Here is a 17,899-nt window from a genome sequence, read left to right as displayed (position 1 = left end):
TTTGGGTGTGGGTGTAAGTGAGCTAGCCGCTCCTGGCTAGGGTGCTGATGTCGAGCCCGTATCTCTGTGATCTCCCTTTGATGTAGTCTGGGAGTCTGGTAGCCTAGTGCCCTTGGTTTCCGTCTAGCTCGGAGGTCCGAAGCGCGCTTAAGTGTAACACCCCTCCAACCAGTACCATAATGGGGGTGTAATATGTGATACATAGGCGATGGCGAGGCAAAAATCATAGCCAAGACAAGGAATCAAGCTAGAATCAATAGACATGATAGATTAGAGAATTAGAAAGAACGACTAGAGGAAGACTAGCAGGTAATAGATCAAGAAAAACCAGTGACAGGGGGAAAAGATGGCAAAATTAGAATGGAAAAAAATAAGAGATAAGCTGGCCTAAATGAATTGACAAACACGGGGGATGAAAGTAAACCAACAAACGATGGATGGGTCATAACTGTTGGAAATAAGTGCTCACTAGGAGTACTTTTAGTCTTGGTCATCTCAGTGTATGCCACGTGGCACTCAGGGATTTATCCCATATGCACTCATGCTCAGCTCTTGTACTTTCCCCTATATATTCAAGGGGTCACATCAATGGAATTATCTCAGTTTGCTTCATCCCTCTTGCACTTTTCCCATGTTCTAGTTTTGTGTGATACCATGCTAGATTTCTAACATGGTATCAGAGCCATGTAGATTCCTCTTCTCCTCAGCCCTTTAGTCTAGATCTAGCCATAGATTTTCTCTAGGTCTAGCTTCTTTTTTAGCTTTACCCCATCGGGGGTCTTAGATCCAGCTCTAGCTACTCTCCTCTCCTATTCTTTGAGGTGTTGCTGATCTGCCACAAGCTGCCTCTCTCAGTTTCTCTACCGTTGTCTCTCCATGCGCCCATGCCAAGTCTTCCCTTCTGAATAGCTCACTCTCTTCGCCGTCTAGTAAACCTCTCCTTCCGGCTCATCATCCTCGATGCTGTCGCTTCACCATGAGCGCCGGTGATGGGGAGGCGAAGGTCTTCAATGTGGAAAAAAGGGCTGCCGGTGCGACGGCATTAGCGTTGGCGGTTGCAGCGGCGATGGTGGTGCCGGAGATAGCGGAGGCAGCGCAGCCCGCTATAGTGTCGCCCTTCTCTATACTGCTGAAACAGGCCGCATTGACTTCGCCAAGCTCAATCAGAGGGCTCTCCTCTTCATCTCTCTTCTGTGCCGAGTGCCACCGCTTCTGTTCAGCAAGCAGGCCGACCTGCTTTCTTTCCCTGGGGTCGTCTCCATTTTCTTCATTATTCTACAGCAGCAGGCCGCTTCTGTCGACACCTTTCTTGCTGCTGGTGCTGCAACAACAACTCGTTTTCAGTATGGGCAGCCCCCATTCTCTGTTCAAGACATATTCTCTACTGGCTGCTCCACTCCTATATCAAAACAAGGTATGAGTTGGTGCTCCTTTGCTTTTGACAGGCCTGTATGCCTCTCTCTCTGCAGCAACATTTCCTCTAAGAAAATCTCTGTTTGCAGCTGCCTTTCTCTCGGGTTACCCCCTGGATAGCATGTCTGTGACATGGGCTTGAAAGGGTGGAAGACCTGAGGTTAAAACTAAAATGGATTATCCTTTGTATGCTGCAATATTCTCAGTTCTATTTTACTCTGAAAAATTAATTTTCAGAACTGAATTTTATCTTGTAAGAGAACAGACACTGCCCATCAAAATAGGGGTAAGACCTTCTCATTTTTGATGCTGTCTCTCATTTATTTATCTTTGGCATCTCTTCTTGGGTACTCTGCCCTTGCTCTCTGCATAAAAAGACTTTTTTTTTCTCTCCTACTTTGGTCACCACATAATGTAGGCCAAAGAGGACCCTGTTCTGGACTTACCTTCCCATCTCTCTCATATTTGTCTATATACCACCATTGATCACCAATGATGTAGATCATGGGGTAATGTCATGTCTACATGGACTTATCTTTGTCCCTATCCAAGAGGCACCCCTGCATTACTCACTCTAGCAGGAGGATTGACCTTGAGGAGGGATTATCTATCAAGGTCCATCTCTCTGTCTATCTACAGTCAGTCAGTCTCTCTGTCTATGTGTCTATCTTGTGTGATCTTACAGTCATATATCTCTGACACTCTGTCTATCAGTCTATATGCCTATCTTTTGTGAATTAGTTACCCACATGTCTTTGGCATTTTGTCTATGTCCCCATTTATCTTCTATTTGTCAGTCTCTCTCATGTCTATCTAAAAGTCTCTCTCTCTGGGACCACTCTACTGGCTGATTGTCTCTCTCTCTGTCTGTCTATGATCCACTCTTGTCCCTACCCTTGTGGACCCATATGAGGATATCACTTGAGGAGGGGTGTCTCAGGATCTTTTGTCTCGTATGTCTTGTCTCTCAGTCTATCAGTCTTTATGTCTGTCTTCTAGTCTTGTCCATCTTGTCTTCTAGCTTGTCTCTCAATCCTTGTCTAGCCTCTCTGTCTTGGTCTTATCTTTTGTCATGTTATAGTCTTGTCTTTTTGTCTTCCTCCTAGTGTCCACTTAAGGAGGGTGTTGGAAATAAGTGCTCACTAGGAGTACTTTTAGTCTTGGTCATCTCAGTGTATGCCACGTGGCACTCAGGGATTTATCCCATATGCACTCATGCTCAGCTCTTGTACTTTCCCCTATATATTCAAGGGGTCACATCAATGGAATTATCTCAGTTTGCTTCATCCCTCTTGCACTTTTCCCATGTTCTAGTTTTGTGTGATACCATGCTAGATTTCTAACAATAACTATACCAAAAAGTAGGCAAGATAGAATAAGCATTCCAAGAGAAATCTTATAAGTAGGCATGCATGAGAAAACAAGCAAACAAGGGGGATGAAGTATACTAGCAAAGGATGGATGGGGGCCAACACTATACCAAAAAGGAGAGAAGACAGAACGAGCATTCTAGGGGAAAGTCATGGAATTTTGCAAGTAGAATAACCACCGGAGAACGAGTCCCTGAGTGAAGGTGGAATTACCAGTTTTAAAGGAAGGAAAGATTGATCCATCGATTCATACTCATGCATTTGAATCATGGCCCGATTCAATAGGTTGAGGCTTGAAGAGGAGGCAAACTTCTTTAAAATATTGTTGCAAGGAATGTTGGAAATATTCACATTCATTGTAGTGAAAATGTAATGGGTTAATAAATAAAAAGGTGTAAACTAGCACTTGTTTGTGTGTGAACTAGGGCTTAAATAAAGTGGTTTTAGTGTGTGTGAACAATTGCTAGTGTGTAGGTTCATCTATGTGTGGGAATTTTGAAGGATCTTATGTAAGCTATGATGTGGAAAGCCCACACCTCTTAAGGACACTTGGCATCATGTCTTGACACGGGGCATGTTTGATGGCAGCATATGCACACCTCTTGTAAAGGGGGCTTTTCCTATAAAAAGGACAAATTATAATAATGTAAATATTTTTCCTGCGGCTCTCTTTGTGCTCCTCAATTCCCAAGTAACTCTTGTATTAATCATGCTGATAATCTTGTGCTGGTCGTCATCTTGTCTCTCCCTCTCTCATTAGCTACAGATCCAGGACATGCGCCACCACCATTGAGCTACCTTTCCACGTGACATAGCTGAGGGAGACCTCTCGGCCATACTCATTGGCCCATGCTTGATATTTTGGAGAGTGGTATACCATCTACTCGGAGCTGATGTTGCTCTTATGTTTCTATGTTCCTAGTATTCCATGATGAGTTTCCATGGACAGTTTTGTATCACCCCAGTGAGATAGCTATGTTTATGTTTTCTTTCTGTTTTATTTTCCATTCCATGATGAGATATGCCATGGACATTATTGTATCACTTTGGTCTGATAGGCCCATTGGGTCTTTAGTAGACGCTTAATATATCTTTCTTTCTTTCTTTCTCTCTAGTGGTGCCTCACCTTCCACTTGGGACCAACAATTGGTATCAGAGCTGAAAAAAATCTATCGCTCTTTCCTCTACTTGCTGCTGTTCTCCACACCCATCTTGTTGACCATCCGTTGCTGTTGCCCCACACAGAGCCGTCCGCCACCCCGTAGAGCCGTCGTTGCCCATGCATAGCCCACCACCGCCGATTGAGAAGGCAGGTTAATTTACCTTCTATATTGCAGGTGGTAAATCACTTCAGGTCTTCGGATGTTTGGAAAAATCCTGGTTCCGGTAAGAGGACAAGTGCATCAAAGCTATACAAAAGTGAAGAACTCGACAAACAACATTTTGAAGCTTATCTTAGAGTGAGATTTAAACCAAGGTACAATGGTGATAAGTGCAAATAACATTGTTTTTTGGAAAAGTCTAGTTTTCAAATGGAAATAATGTGTTACTTTGCAAATGAGCAGCCCAACAATGGGGATAGCAGCAAACAGTTGGCTTGCCCTTATGGACAAATATCTAATGGTCGACGAACATGATCAAGGCAAAAATGAATTGTGGTGCAGAATTCAAAGCCTTATCAATACATACTATGACGCAGTTGATGCAGAGAAAACAGGAAAGCAGGTATGTAAGTGGCCGAGTATATGATTGGATTCTGAAATTCAACACATTGCTTAGTGTCAACAAATCTATGTGAGTGGCCTAAAATTTTGAATGACTATTAATAGTAACAAGAAATTGAGGTATGTAAGTGGATGAGTATATTGATTGGATTCTGAAATTCAACACATTGCTTAGTGTCAACAAATCTATTTGAGTTGCCTAAAATTTTCAGTGATTATTAATAGTAACAAGAAATTGCCATTTCCTTCCTAAAATGCAAAAATGCATCTGTTCCCTGTTCCTATACCCTTTTAATATATCTAACTGATTTCCCTAATTTTTCTGACTATCTCCTCCCAACTTTCATCCTCTACTACCCCCCGCGGGGCCCCCGCGCACCCCCCCCCCCCCACCTGAAAAGAAAAGAAAAGAAAAAGCACCCCCAACACCCTCCAAAACAAGCCACACAAGGGGTAGGGCCGAGGAGATGAAGGAGTAGACATAATGCAAAGGGTGCTTCATGGGATCTCATCCATTTCACTCCCTTAGATCCCATTGTAGTTGATACACAAGGGTGGGTTCTCCGAGATGTTAAGACATCATCCCCTTCTTTATGGCTTCCTATTTGGTGTCCTATTTTAGCCTCTAGGGCTGACCATGTTAGTCAGAGGGGCTGGTCACCCCTCACATATATTTTACCCATATTTATTCCCCATTTTATGGTCATGGGTATTTTCCCAGTTGTGGATGCACTTTATCTCCAGTCGGCTGCCTTCATGTAGGGATATATATAGCCGGCATGCCTCCCTCATATCTCACTGCTTGCTTAGCTTTATTTTCTGCAGTCTCTCACATACAAGGTTCTCCCCTCTTGCTCGGGACATGTATTCCTTTTGGTGATGATATTGAGAGCAGGTTCTCACCTGTGTTTTCTCTCTCTGAGGACATGGATACAGCCGACTGAGGAGCTGGGCACGAAGATGGCTTTCTACAGAGAGCATTTTCTTCAGCTCACAGCAGATGGTTTTGTGATCAGACCCAGTTACATGGATGTACACTTGTCTCATGCAGTACGATGTGCTATTGGTCAGATTCGCACATCCTCACACCAGCTTGAGATTGAGATTGGCCGATATAGAGGTATACCAGCTGAGGCCAGGATATGCCGAGTATGCCATAGGGAGCCAGAGACAGAGCTGCATTATATATGCCATTGTACTGCATACTATGAGATACGTGGTCGTTTCCACTGTTTATTCAGAGAGGGTTTTGAACCACTTTCCAGAGTCATGGGGTACCAGGGAGGTTCAGAGGCCGAGTTTGGGTGATGTACAATGTTCTTGCAAAGCTGGACACTGCAGAACCAGGCGCCTTATCAGGATGCTTATGGACATGGTCTTCTACTACAGTTGCCTATTGGGTAGGTCAGAGGCTGAATTTAGGTGATGTACAATTTTCTTGCAAAGCCGGACACTTGCACAGTCAGGCACCCATGGATCAATCATGTGTGGACAGCTTATGATATAGTGTATCTATTCATGGACAGTTGCGCTGGCGTCCCTTCGCCCTCTGCCCAGCACACCCCCTTTCCACCTGTGCCTTCTCCGACTAATCCCCCAGCCCTACGCCATCAGCCCCAGCCCTAGCTGCCCCCCTCCCCCCCTTCTTCCCTGCTGCACCTCCTGCAGCCCCCTCCCCCTTCCACCCACCTGCCCGCCTGCCCTCCTCCTGCGTGCTCTCCTCCCTGTGGTGCCGCCCTGTGTGCACATGTCCCCACTGCGCCCTTCATGCGTACAATTCTCCCAACCCCCTTCTGCCTTCTCCTTCTCCTGCCCTAGTTCAGGGTGGGCGATCTTTCATTCCATTTTTTCCTCCCGTTTCCGTCTACCTGCTTTCTCTCTATTCTCTCCCTTAAGCCCTCCTCTTGTCAAGTTCTCCCGATTCATCTGGCCCCTGTTTGGGAGGACTCTATGGCAGCCGCTCTGTCTACCTCCCCTTCTCTTTCCCGTTGGAATACTCTATGGACAGCCGCTCCGTCTACCCCCAAGTAACGCAACAGGCAGATGCACTTTTTCTATTGAGGAATCCCAGCTTTTGGCTTCTTCTGTTGCTGCCGTGGAAGGCACCACTCTCGTTGGCAAGCTTATTGCTGGCATGAGGGCAGGTTCAAGACCTACTACAGGCAGCCTTGGTTGGCCGCTAGGGCCGGATCACCGACATCCAGTTCACGAGCAAGGACTATTTGAGGATAGAGTTCGACCCCTCAATCCTTGCCCTGGGAGTGTCCTTGACCGGAGCCCACCCTCAGCATGGGAGGCACAACTCTTCTTGGCACACTAGCACCATGGGTTCTCGCCTGAGTCAGACCTGCAAGCACAGGCAGCAGGCTTTCCGGTGGCAGTGTGCTCCCCAAGACTCCCCAAGCAGTACCTCTTCCACTCCTTCGAATGAGTGGAAGGATCCTTGGTTAGGTAGTTGAGACGCCCTCCAAGGGGCCTCTGTAGTCGCCTGAGCAGTGGGCATACCCACACTTCGCATCATCATGACATCCCCGGAGTCTCTTGCCCAGGAGATAGACATCCCTTGCTTGGTCACTCAGTGGGTGGAGTTCTCTGGCCTTCTTGGTCAGTGTTACATTTGCTGCCAGATGGGACACTTGGCAAGCATGTTCCCCTGCCGATGGCAGTGCACAGCAGGCCAGCCTTTTCACCTCTAGGTGTCCGCAGCTCTGGGAGCGGGAGCTCCGCCTGAACTTCATCGTCAACAGCCCCCTCCCATGAGAACCCCACCTGATCGACAACAACCGTCACACCCTTGGCGGCCCCTCCGGCACCTCAGAAGCAGAGAAAACAGCTTGTGGATGGATCCATCCCCCTGCCGATGGAGGAGGACCCCATAAAGCCCCCTGTGTCCTCTGGTTGCGGCGGTGACGCAGTCGGGAGCAGCCACGCACACAGCGTCATCGCCTTTGTGAGAGCGCAAGGGAGCATCGATGGGAGTCCTAAGCCTCTATAAAGGAGGGGGGACACTCCAAGAACTCCTTGTCATGATTCCTCCTTAGAAGGGGCAATATTTCCCTAGATACCGGTCCTCGCAACAACGAACCGTTATGAGCCGTTACTCTTAAAGATGGCAGGCCCTTCTGTGACCACAGCAGGATGCCGAAGGGCCACCCCCCTAACTCTCTCTCTCTGAAGGAGGCAGCAGCAGCTAGATTAGCTCGAGGGCATGCAGCCTTGGGGGCACTTGAGCGGCAGTGTGCACACATACAGTTTCAGGAGCCACGCACCAAATTGTGGCTATTTGATGCGCTTGTCACAGTGACCCTCCTGTACGGAGCTCCAATTTGGGGGCCTAGCATACATCACAAATCTCAGAGAGGGACAGATGAGGGATGGAGGCAAATGGAGAGACCACTGATTATGATGATTGCCTGCATGATTCGGAGCAAATCATCAGTACCACATGAGATTGTTCGGGCCGAGCTGGGTGCCCCATCAGTAGTAACGGAGGCCCTATTCCAGGGAGTTACCTTTTTACAGCGGCTATGGGAGCTCCCTCAGCAAGGTACTGCCGTTTGGCATTGACCTCATCCATACAGTTGGCAGAGGATGGAGATACTCATTGTTGGTACATTCAGATGAGATCATGGTTTGACCTACATGGTTTGCGGATAGAGGCACTACCACCCTTTCAGTACAGTCTGGATTGTCCATTTTTGGATCTCACCCGCTTAGAGCAAAACCGCGTGATCAGGATGGATATCATGAGAGTGGACACAGAGAGGACATGGACTAGTCCCCTTGAGCCCTTGGGCACGAAAATGACTCATTACAAGAGCCATTTTCTACACCTCTCACCGGATGATTTTATCACCCGCCCGGCATACATGGATGTACACCTATCACATGGGATACGTTGTGCCATTGGATAGATCCGAACCTCATCACACCAGCTGCGGATTGAGACAGGGCGATATGTGCATCAGATCGTGGATGACCGCATTTGTCAGCTATGCTACCAGGAGGTAGAGACAGAGGAATACTACATGTGCCGATGTACAGTCTATTATGAGATCCGAGGGAGATATCATTGCCTCTTCCGAGAGGGTTTTGGGCCGTTACGCAGGGTCATGGAGTTTGAGGATCAGAGATGCCTGGGATTGTTTCTACTTGAGCTCAGGAGACATAGAGAGACCCTCTTGGCAGACAGAAGGCTGAGCCATGATGTACCTAGACAGAGGACCCTGACAGATCGCTTCGGCACCAACACCAACAACCCAGCCCACACACCTCCTGATACCTCCTCCATTGGGCCATCAAAGCACCGACCACGCTCCCAGGGAGTCACCACTGATAGAGCAGTTATCTTATGTCGTGCTCGTCGGCCACGCCCACCAGGATCCCAACCACGGCATCCTCACCATCGCCAGATCAGAGCCATTATTGCTCGGCATCGGAGGCGCCTACCTCGCTTCTACGACCTCTCCATTCTAGACAGCCCCATGGTGGAGATACTTGATCGAAGGAGAGGGCAACACTTCAACTGATCAGCATACATGGATCTACCTAATATACATTTTCCAGTATTTTCTACTCAGTATCATCTCGGAGTCTTGCAGTTCTGTTCTTATAACTGTAGGACAATCAGTTTATTGTACTTTTTAGTCTTGTTCTCTTTGATGAGACACCAACTTCAGATGTACTCTCAGTTTTGGTCTGATAGGCCATTATGGCCTCTTAGAGACGTTAATATATCATTTCATTTCTCTCTCTCTCTCTCTCTCTCTCTCTCTCTCTCTCTCTCTCATGTATACCATTTTATACCCCCAGTATGGTACATGATGGAGCTAGCTAGGTTGCATATCATGATTGTGTACTCCATGCATATAGCTTTGCATTCTCCTAGTAGTAGAGCTCCATCTCCTGCACACCCAGATTCAGCTTTTTTTTTTTGTTCAGTACTTTTTCATTTTGTTGGGATGACAGAGGATACCCCATACAGGTACTCCGATTTGTCTCATAGGCCGAGTTCGGTCTTTTGGAAGACGTTAATAAAATCTTTCTTTCTTTCTGTCTTTCTCTCTCTCTCTTTCTCTCTCTCTCTCTCTCCCCCCCAAGTAGACCCATCCTGCCCCATCTACAGGCTACCCACCCAGACCTTGCAGGGATGCCGTGAGCGCCACGCCCTTCGCTGACAGATGCCCCTCCCCCTCCCCTGGCAACCTCGCCACTCTCTCCCGAGCCACCTCCTGCCTTGCAGCGAGACATGTCACCATCCCACCCCAAGCGCCTTCCCCCAATCTCTTTAAGGAATACCACCCATTGGCACTCTTTCCAAAGCTTCCTAGACCTGGTGGAGACTCAGATCTACTCTTAACCAGTGATAGAGTACCGAGCTTCACCCCCAAGGGGTCCCCGTTCCTATTGGGATACCCAGTCGACTACGCTTTCCTCAAGTGTCTCCCGGTAGATTCAGCAGGAGAGTTTGAGGAGACCATGGCACCATTGAGAATGTCTGTGGTACTCTATCACCCCTTGCCCCCACCATAGTCACCAGAAACGTTTCGGGGTTTTTGAGGTTTCGGGACAACATTTCGTCTTTCAGCTAAGACACGCGGAGGTTTCATAATTTTCTCTATATAAATACAATAAAATGGTTTAAAACTTGTAGTTTGTAGAATTATTTGTAGGCATACCTAGTGCTAGGCACTTCAAATATGGTAAAAGCTTACGCAATTGTGGTCACAATTGGGCAATTGGGGAGTTGTGGAATTGTGACTCGTGAGAAATTGGGCAATTGTGAGAAATTCGGGATTTATGACAAATTGGGCAATTGAGAATTTAGGGAATTGGGAATATTGGGGAAGTTGTGAGAAATTGGGGGAGAGTGGAGGAGGAGGAGGAGGAGGAGAGGTGCCTGTAGATCGCATGCAAGAGAGAGACAAAGAGAGCCCAACATTTAAAAAAAAAACACTTAGACAAAATTTTGAATAGAAAAAAATTTGTTGTTTTTTAGAAACGGGAAAAAATCCCTGTTTCTAAAACGCATTTTTGGCATTTCGGCCGTTTCAGGGTTTCAGAGTTTCTTAGCCGAGAAATGTGTTTCTATGTGACTATGACCCCCACCCTAAAGAATATAGGAGCCATTGTCTTCTCATTTCCCTTGAGTGTGAGAGATGGAGTCACCTGGATAGATGTGAGGTGGAGGCGACTATCTGCAAAGCAGGCGATGTACCACTCCCAGATGCTGCAAGATGCCCGTATTATCGACGCTATAGAGGTGGCCTGATCTATGGCTAGGATGAAGCTCTTGCGCCTTCTTCTGAAGTGAAAGGGGCTGCATTTAGTAATGTACTTTCACCTCACCTTTCTCACTGAGAAGGACACATAGAGGCACCGTCACCACCTTGAGATCTTACCTAAAAAGGCGCAAGCAGAGGCGTTCTGCAGTGGAGCCACCTGGCCACCACCATTCGAGGTTTACCTGGAGCTGCTTCGCCCACGGGAGGACAGCCACTACTGCCCCTCGGAACCAGCTCCAAAGGTGCAGCGGTTGATGGAGTCTCTAGCCATTGCATCCCTCCTCAACTTCCCGCCATGGGGTTTGCTTCATGGAACATCTGAGGCCTTGGCGGTGCCTACTTTCAACGAGGCACAATGGATTTTAAGGGGAGATTCAAAGGACACTAGTTGGTGGCGATCTTAATATTCTCATGGTTCAGGAGCATCATCTCACAGCAGGCAGGACCCGCAAGCCACACATTCTGGTCCCCAGCATCCCCAAGGGAACCAGGGTAGAGTATGCATGTCGGTGAGCCAGACTCTTGTTTCCTTGCTGGAAGAGTCAGGCAAGATCATCCCCGGTTGCGCCCACTGGCTGTTTTTACGCATTGGGGAGACCCAACTAGGGCTTTACGTCCTTTGCTCACTGTTTATCCACATTCTCTTCAGAGAGGTAGCTTGTAGCAGGGCTGGCTGCCCGGCACACTACGTGGTGGCTCTTCTCTAGACAGTATGTGCGGAGTCCTCGACGCTCACGGCACAACATAGAAGACAATACGCAGCGGGACACAACACAAGAAGAGACGAGATTGTGGAAGGTCACTGCGCAACACAGAAGACACTACACAGCGGGACACAACACGAGAAGAGACGGAAGAGACGAGATTGTGGAAGGAACAAAATCACTTGCACTACTCAGAGAACATTGATACATGTCCTTCACTGTACCGGGCACACTCAGCAGAGGTAATAGTAAAGAGGATGACACAATACAAGCTGATGATAGAACAAAAGGTACAAAGTGGTATGAAGGCTGCAAGATGAGGTCCTCCAAGTGAGATAAGGCTGCAGGATAAGGATTTCCTCTAAAAGCTGGGATGAGGGCCATATATGAGGTCGAGACGGTGGCATCTCCTATCCTTAGTGGATGACTTAGGTGGCAGTGTAGCCTCGGGTGGAATCTCCCATCTCTGGAGATGCGGTGGAGTGTCAGTTGGTGGAGATGCGGTGGGGTGTCAGTCGGTGTTGTAAACAATGGTAAACTGTCTCCGAAACTCCTGCACATCTAGGGCATGCTGGGCAAGCACGAGTAACTCACCTCCACTGATTGGTGGCCAGACCACCATGAAGAGAAACCCAGATAAAGGAGGAAATCCGTGGCTTCCTATAAGAATTCCACGATGTCCTCCAAAAAACCCTTTGAGTGTTAGTCGAAATGCCGTAGGATTCCCAATGGGGTCTAAGAGTAGGGACACTCTGAATGTGTCCCAAGATAAGATGTCTGGCATTCCGCACCGTATAACTGAAAAAAGGCATGCTTTTCAAGGGGTTACAAGCATCCTTCCACACCCACTCGCCGGGGACCCAATGCAAATGTCTGATAGGGCAGCCACCATACAACCAAAGGCTAACACTCTTTGTGATCATCCTTGGGGGGGGGGGGGGGGGGGGGGGGGGTCAACAAAGACGTGCTTCCCTAACCTGCCAACAACTCTGACCGGACGAAACTCGGGGCCCTCAATAAGGTCCTGCACGTCACATCTCTCCAACTGCCATGCATCTTGTACAGAAGAAAAGACCGGTACATCATCTTCCCTAGGCAAGGGGAGACCCATAACCTGAAGAGGAACACCTGTCCTAGAAAAAACCCCAAACCAAAAATGATGATGGTCTTCCAAGAAAGATCCAGTAATCCAGTGGTTGGGAATGGCTGCAATGATGTTAACCGGATTGAAGGACTTGCACGATCTTCTAGCCTGCTTTAGTTGATAAAGCGCACACATCATAACCTTCCACAAAAGTGTTTAGGCACCCAATGCAAGGGAAAGCTCCCACAGACTGCCGCAGTTCTAAGTTCCAGTCGAGTTTCCAGATTCTGTTGCTGTATTCTACATTCAGCTGAGATTTGATGATATGCCCATATAAGCCTTTGGCGCCTGAGAGGGGCTCCCCTTGGCCAGAACCGGCCCTCAAACCATGCGTTCATATTCATGGCAGTGAAAGGCTCTGTCAGTGTTAGCAATATCAAACATAATGACCAACTGATATTCCTCTCTCCATCCTAGTAGGGGTCCATAGTCCAGGAGAAGGACCTGCTCTTTATTATTGTGAACAATGTACTCCTGAGAAATCTCAACCATGTCGTTCTTTGGCTTTGGATAAAGTTAGCTTGCCTAAGGTCCATTGGAATGGAAAGGGCCAATGTCGGTTTGATCATCTTTTTTCTCACGGAATGGTTTTCTGTATGCGCGTATTTATGGTTGAGAATTTTTATGATTTCAGGTCTCTGTGAAGGAAGAAGACAAGGCCAGGTACTGGCCCCATTACAAGGAAAAGAACCAGGGGGCTGGATCTAAATGGATTAAGGAAGAGAGTACATACAATTCCACAACTGTATTGGGAAAGATCTATGATCTTGTAAAGGGACAGTGGGACACAGTGGACTTAATCTCACAGCTAGGTTTGTTTTTCTGGATGTGATTGGTCCGCTTGGAGATGTTTAGAACTTGTCTGAGAAGAGGATATTAACCACGCTCTCCTCTGAAATGAATGTGTTCCAGAGAAGAAGATATCAGAAGACACTTTCATTGAAAAGAGATTTCAGTATCCTGGTTTTGAAATCTATCACCAAACCTGGGAGAACCACTTCAAGGAGTATAGAACAAGGATGCAGCAATGTTTACTCGAAAATGATGGCGAGAGCCGAAGCAGTGAGATAGAAGCACTCCTGCAAAAGTATCGCTGGGTACGTTTTTCTTTGTTGCATGTATTTCTGTCCAGTAGCAGCAGGTGATCCTAGGTTGGGTACAGAGAACAGTCTGGGTGGCCAAATTAGGGCCCAAATTAGGATTCTGCAGACAGGATGGGGTGCAGAACAGGGTCCATCTGTGGGGGAAGGGGAACAGCTTAACCCGGAAACATTTTCTCTCCAATGGGTGGCCAAGTTGTGGCCCTGGAATGGGTCGTGGGCAGGTGGATGAACAAAATTTTCCATCTATACCGGTGGTGGGGACTGTTCTGCACCCAACAATAATGTAGAGAAAATATCTTTAAAAAAATAGAGAAATCTTTTTGTAAAAATTTGTAAGAAGGTACTGAAATAAGATGCCACTAGGGTAGATTCGAACCTAGAACCTCCACTTAGGGGCTACCACTATTGCCCAGGAGAGCATGCTGTTTATGGTTGGAGACTATTTATTGTTTTTTTGTTGCCCACCCCTTTCCGACAGGAACTTTACAAGGCGGATACGTTGATAGATAGCCCGGAGCCTTTAGAAGAAGTGTACAAGCAGGCCTCAGCAATCTATATTGTGGTTTACACTCATGCTCAAAGGAGGATAGAGTCCTTGAAAGAAGAGGACACTGCTCAGCAGGTGCCGAGCCTAGGGTTGCAATTCACTTGGAGGGTCGCTGGGTATGCGCTCATCAAATTATTTCGGCAAAACTCACAAGGAAAAAGAAAGGAGCCCATCTTTGTGGAGGAGTCGGTTCTTAGGGATCTCAAGTTTGGCAGGAGAGACAGAGAGTGATGACAGCTCCCGCCTCCAAACAGATATATTGTGCACAGCATATGAGGTCATGGTGGGGACATGGAGCATGCATATCAGCCTTCAGATGGCTTGATTGTGAAGCGTGCCTTGGGAGAAGCATGGCTATCTTACATGCTTTGGCACATTGATGTACCCATGTTCTCAAAATATAATCTGAAGTGGCAAGACCTTCATTGCATGGAACTCTACAGATTCAGGTCATAAGTGCAGCCTCGAGTGACTCTTTCCATCTCATTTCTATTGGCATCCATATGGCACTCGTATCTGCTGAGACACAAGATGGAACAAAACATCATATACTTGTTAGTGATCCGGCTACCTTGTAGCTCTCTTTTCAAATGTGTATGTGATCACAGCTTTAGGTAGCTAGTTTTTTTCCCCCCCATGACCTACTTCATGGAACCATTGTAACATTATTTTTTGGTCTCATACATCCATTGGGTCTCTTGTAAAACTAAAATCTCTCGCTCTCCTTGTTTCTCTCACGCACACACGCACACATGTGCATGTGCACGCATGTATACACACATGGCACATTCATGATGGCGCACACGTCCCAATGTTATCAAGTGAACACCCAAGACAAGGGAAGGCTTGAGACAGCTTAAAGAGAACCACAGTATTCCGTGAAGGTACGGATAGTCCCACTTGGCTTCGATACGTCTGCAATGAGGATTCCCTTATTCCGTAGTTAGCTACTAGCAAAGGATCCCACTGAACCCGATTCATCAACACATCTTTTCGATCCTTGTTTCATCATAGGGTTGTACTAGAGATCTGGTGATTCAAGGTCACCAAACAAGCTTGTACTACAAATGCACCTTTGGTAACGATAAAATACTTTGGGGAGTGGAGGGTTCGGCCCATCTTTGATCCCTAGTGTGGTGGTGTTGGTGTTGGTTTTGTGGCATTTTCAACTGTGTGAATTGTGTATTTGATTGAGTTATACTTAAGTAATCTGAGATTCACGCTCCCCATTATTAGATGCCTCACAGCTACGATCCCATGGTACTTAAGAAATATTCTATCTTGGGTTTCTTACAGTAGTAGAGAAAAATAACTTTTTTGAAAAGAGATGTAGATACCCTTTTTCTAAAATGTTTTTCAGGAATGTGGTAAGCAAAAGGGATATATATATTAAGAAACAGTAAATTTGATCGCTTTGCAAGGTGCTATGGATTTGTTTCTAACAAGCTAAAGTATATGTAGTACACGTCAAAAGATAACAAGGTGAACAAGCATAAAGGTGGATATTCAGAGGTTTGAATTGGGGATAACTATTTAAGAAGCATCGCTTTGCTGAATCACCCAAGTATCTTAAAACGATACTGACATTAATTAAAGCTGTCATCACTTGGAGCAGTTATCACCAAAGACCCTCGAAGCTTAGGAAATTTAAGAGGCACTATTCCCCAAAGCGAATTGGATAATTTTACCCATGTAACCAAAACCTTGTAGCTTATTGTTAGTACTTGTGTTATGCATAAGCAACCCTTAATGTATATAGAATTCTAAGGGATAAAGGAGTCGTGGAAGACAAAGACAATGGGATCTAAGGCATTTCTGACTTATTTTAGCCTTAATTCCACTCAAGTGTGCAATATAAATGCCTTTTAACAAAGAAAAAACATGCACGCTATCGTCGTCCCCCTGTTGTCGTCGTCTGCCCATATGCCCCTCACCCATCGTTCCCATCACATGCCACTCGCCTGTCGTCGTTACCGCTCGCCCATTGCGCCCGTCACATGCCACTCGCCTGTTGCTACTGTTCTCCCACTATGCTCGTCGCATGCCACTCGCCTATCGTCGCGCTTCCGATTGCCCATCGTGTGTGCTTTTGTTAATATCATCTGCTCGTTGTCCATCAGCAGCCATGCCTCCCTGCTGTTGTCTGTCAGTGCTACGCCATGCTTGCTATTGCCGTCGTCTTCCGCCCGCCACCACTGCCGTCTTCTGGCGATGTCTGTCAGTGCTACCGCGCGCACGCCATTCCCCCCGCCCACCGTCGACCACCCATCTAATTGCTCTCGCTCCGTCGCACCCATCGCCTGCTATCGCCTACCCACCACCGTGCTTGTCACGCACCGCACCTGTCATGCGTGCCTACCCTAGCCACCGTCGCCGCCAGTTGCCTACGTTGCTTTCGCTTCACTGTCGCTCGTGCTACTACTAATCGTGCTCATCCCACTGTCGGCTTTGCTGCCGGTGGCCTGTTGCGGTACCTTGCTACCGCTACATGTTGTACCTTGCTACCGCTAAATGTTGCTGTCGTCGTCCGTCACAAGCTGTTGTGTACAAGTGTGAGGACCGATGAGGTTTCACCTTTTGATTCTCCTAAGGTCAAGACACGTTACAGGGGACGAGATTGACCCAAAAGATGGCTCTTAAAATCACCCGGGATCTTTATACCAACGGAGCGTCATTGTTGGGAAGCACAACTGAGTCGTTAAGTGTGGGTGAACGTTGAATCCACAAAAATATCATCAAGTGAGGAGTCCATGCAGAAAGCAAGAAATGGAAGAGGCCACCAAGCTAAATATCTCAGTGCAAATATCCCTGTACGGTAGATATTTGCAATTGGCCTTGTGAGGAAAGACAAGCATGGATTTATAATCCACCAAGTGGTATCATTCAAACATAATCCAGTGCCTTGTGAGGAAAGACAAGCACCGAGTGGATTGGTATCAGACCTTTACATTCACACACATAACAATCAATGTCGGAGAGGGGCTCGTATTAAATCACACAACCCAATCTAGAGTTGTGTGGTTTGCTCACGAACCTGAAACAATCATGATAAAAGAACTTTATTAGTTCTTGCCAAGGCCTCTACAAGTAGAGTGGTTGTAGTTCTTGATTCGTATTACAAGAACGACGAAGATCTTGAAACTAGTGAATGGCACGCACGTCTAGACATTGAGCATAGAGCAAGAATGGCTAGATATAACATTGAGACTCCATTGTCCTCGTCTCTAGCACATCAATATGCTACTCTAGCACATCAATATGCTACACTATAAGAGATGGGAGGAAATTCGGAACTAGATCCTCAAGTAGGGGCATACACACTTTCTCACACATGAAACTACTTCTCTCGATAATTGAAGTTCTTTAGGGTATTTGAAGTTCTAATAACCTCTAACAAAGGGGCATAGTACATGGAAGAAAACTTGGGACTAGATGTGCAAACAACTAGATTATAACAACAGTTTGAGGTTGGTGAACCCTCCATAGGAGTGGAAGAAATCAATCGAACGAGAGCCGTATGTTCCATGGTGGAAGTGGAAATTTTGTTGGGGTCTCTAGAGTTCCTAGAAAAAGCTTCATGGCATGCACAACTAGAAGATGCTCGACAAGC

At 46.8% G+C, this 17,899-nt stretch overlaps 1 protein-coding gene across 3 annotated transcripts in view; it reads left to right on the top strand.

Moving 5' to 3' along the window:
- The window catches only part of LOC147625068 (putative RNA-dependent RNA polymerase 5), a 143,864-nt gene extending 128,863 nt beyond the window's left edge, over nt 1-15,001 (top strand). For 2 of the 3 annotated variants that reach the window (XM_086818320.1, XM_086818319.1), the window contains exons 13-17: nt 4,121-4,260; nt 4,349-4,508; nt 13,274-13,451; nt 13,552-13,736; nt 14,221-15,001. In XM_086818320.1, the coding sequence (XP_086674446.1) occupies nt 4,121-4,260; nt 4,349-4,508; nt 13,274-13,451; nt 13,552-13,736; nt 14,221-14,520 (963 nt within the window). In that variant the 3' untranslated portion in view covers nt 14,521-15,001. The remainder of the gene's footprint in view (nt 1-4,120; nt 4,261-4,348; nt 4,509-13,273; nt 13,452-13,551; nt 13,737-14,220) is intronic. The other variant, XM_086818322.1, reaches the window with a different exon arrangement.
- Nucleotides 15,002-17,899: the final 2,898 nt, after the last annotated feature.

The sequence above is a fragment of the Cibotium barometz genome, chromosome 24 (genome assembly GCF_041138505.1).
Source record: "Cibotium barometz isolate CiBa-2024 chromosome 24, ASM4113850v1, whole genome shotgun sequence".
NCBI lineage: Eukaryota > Viridiplantae > Streptophyta > Polypodiopsida > Cyatheales > Cibotiaceae > Cibotium > Cibotium barometz.
Note: the sequence above shows the minus strand (reverse complement) of the source record. Positions and strands in the feature narration are given on the sequence as shown.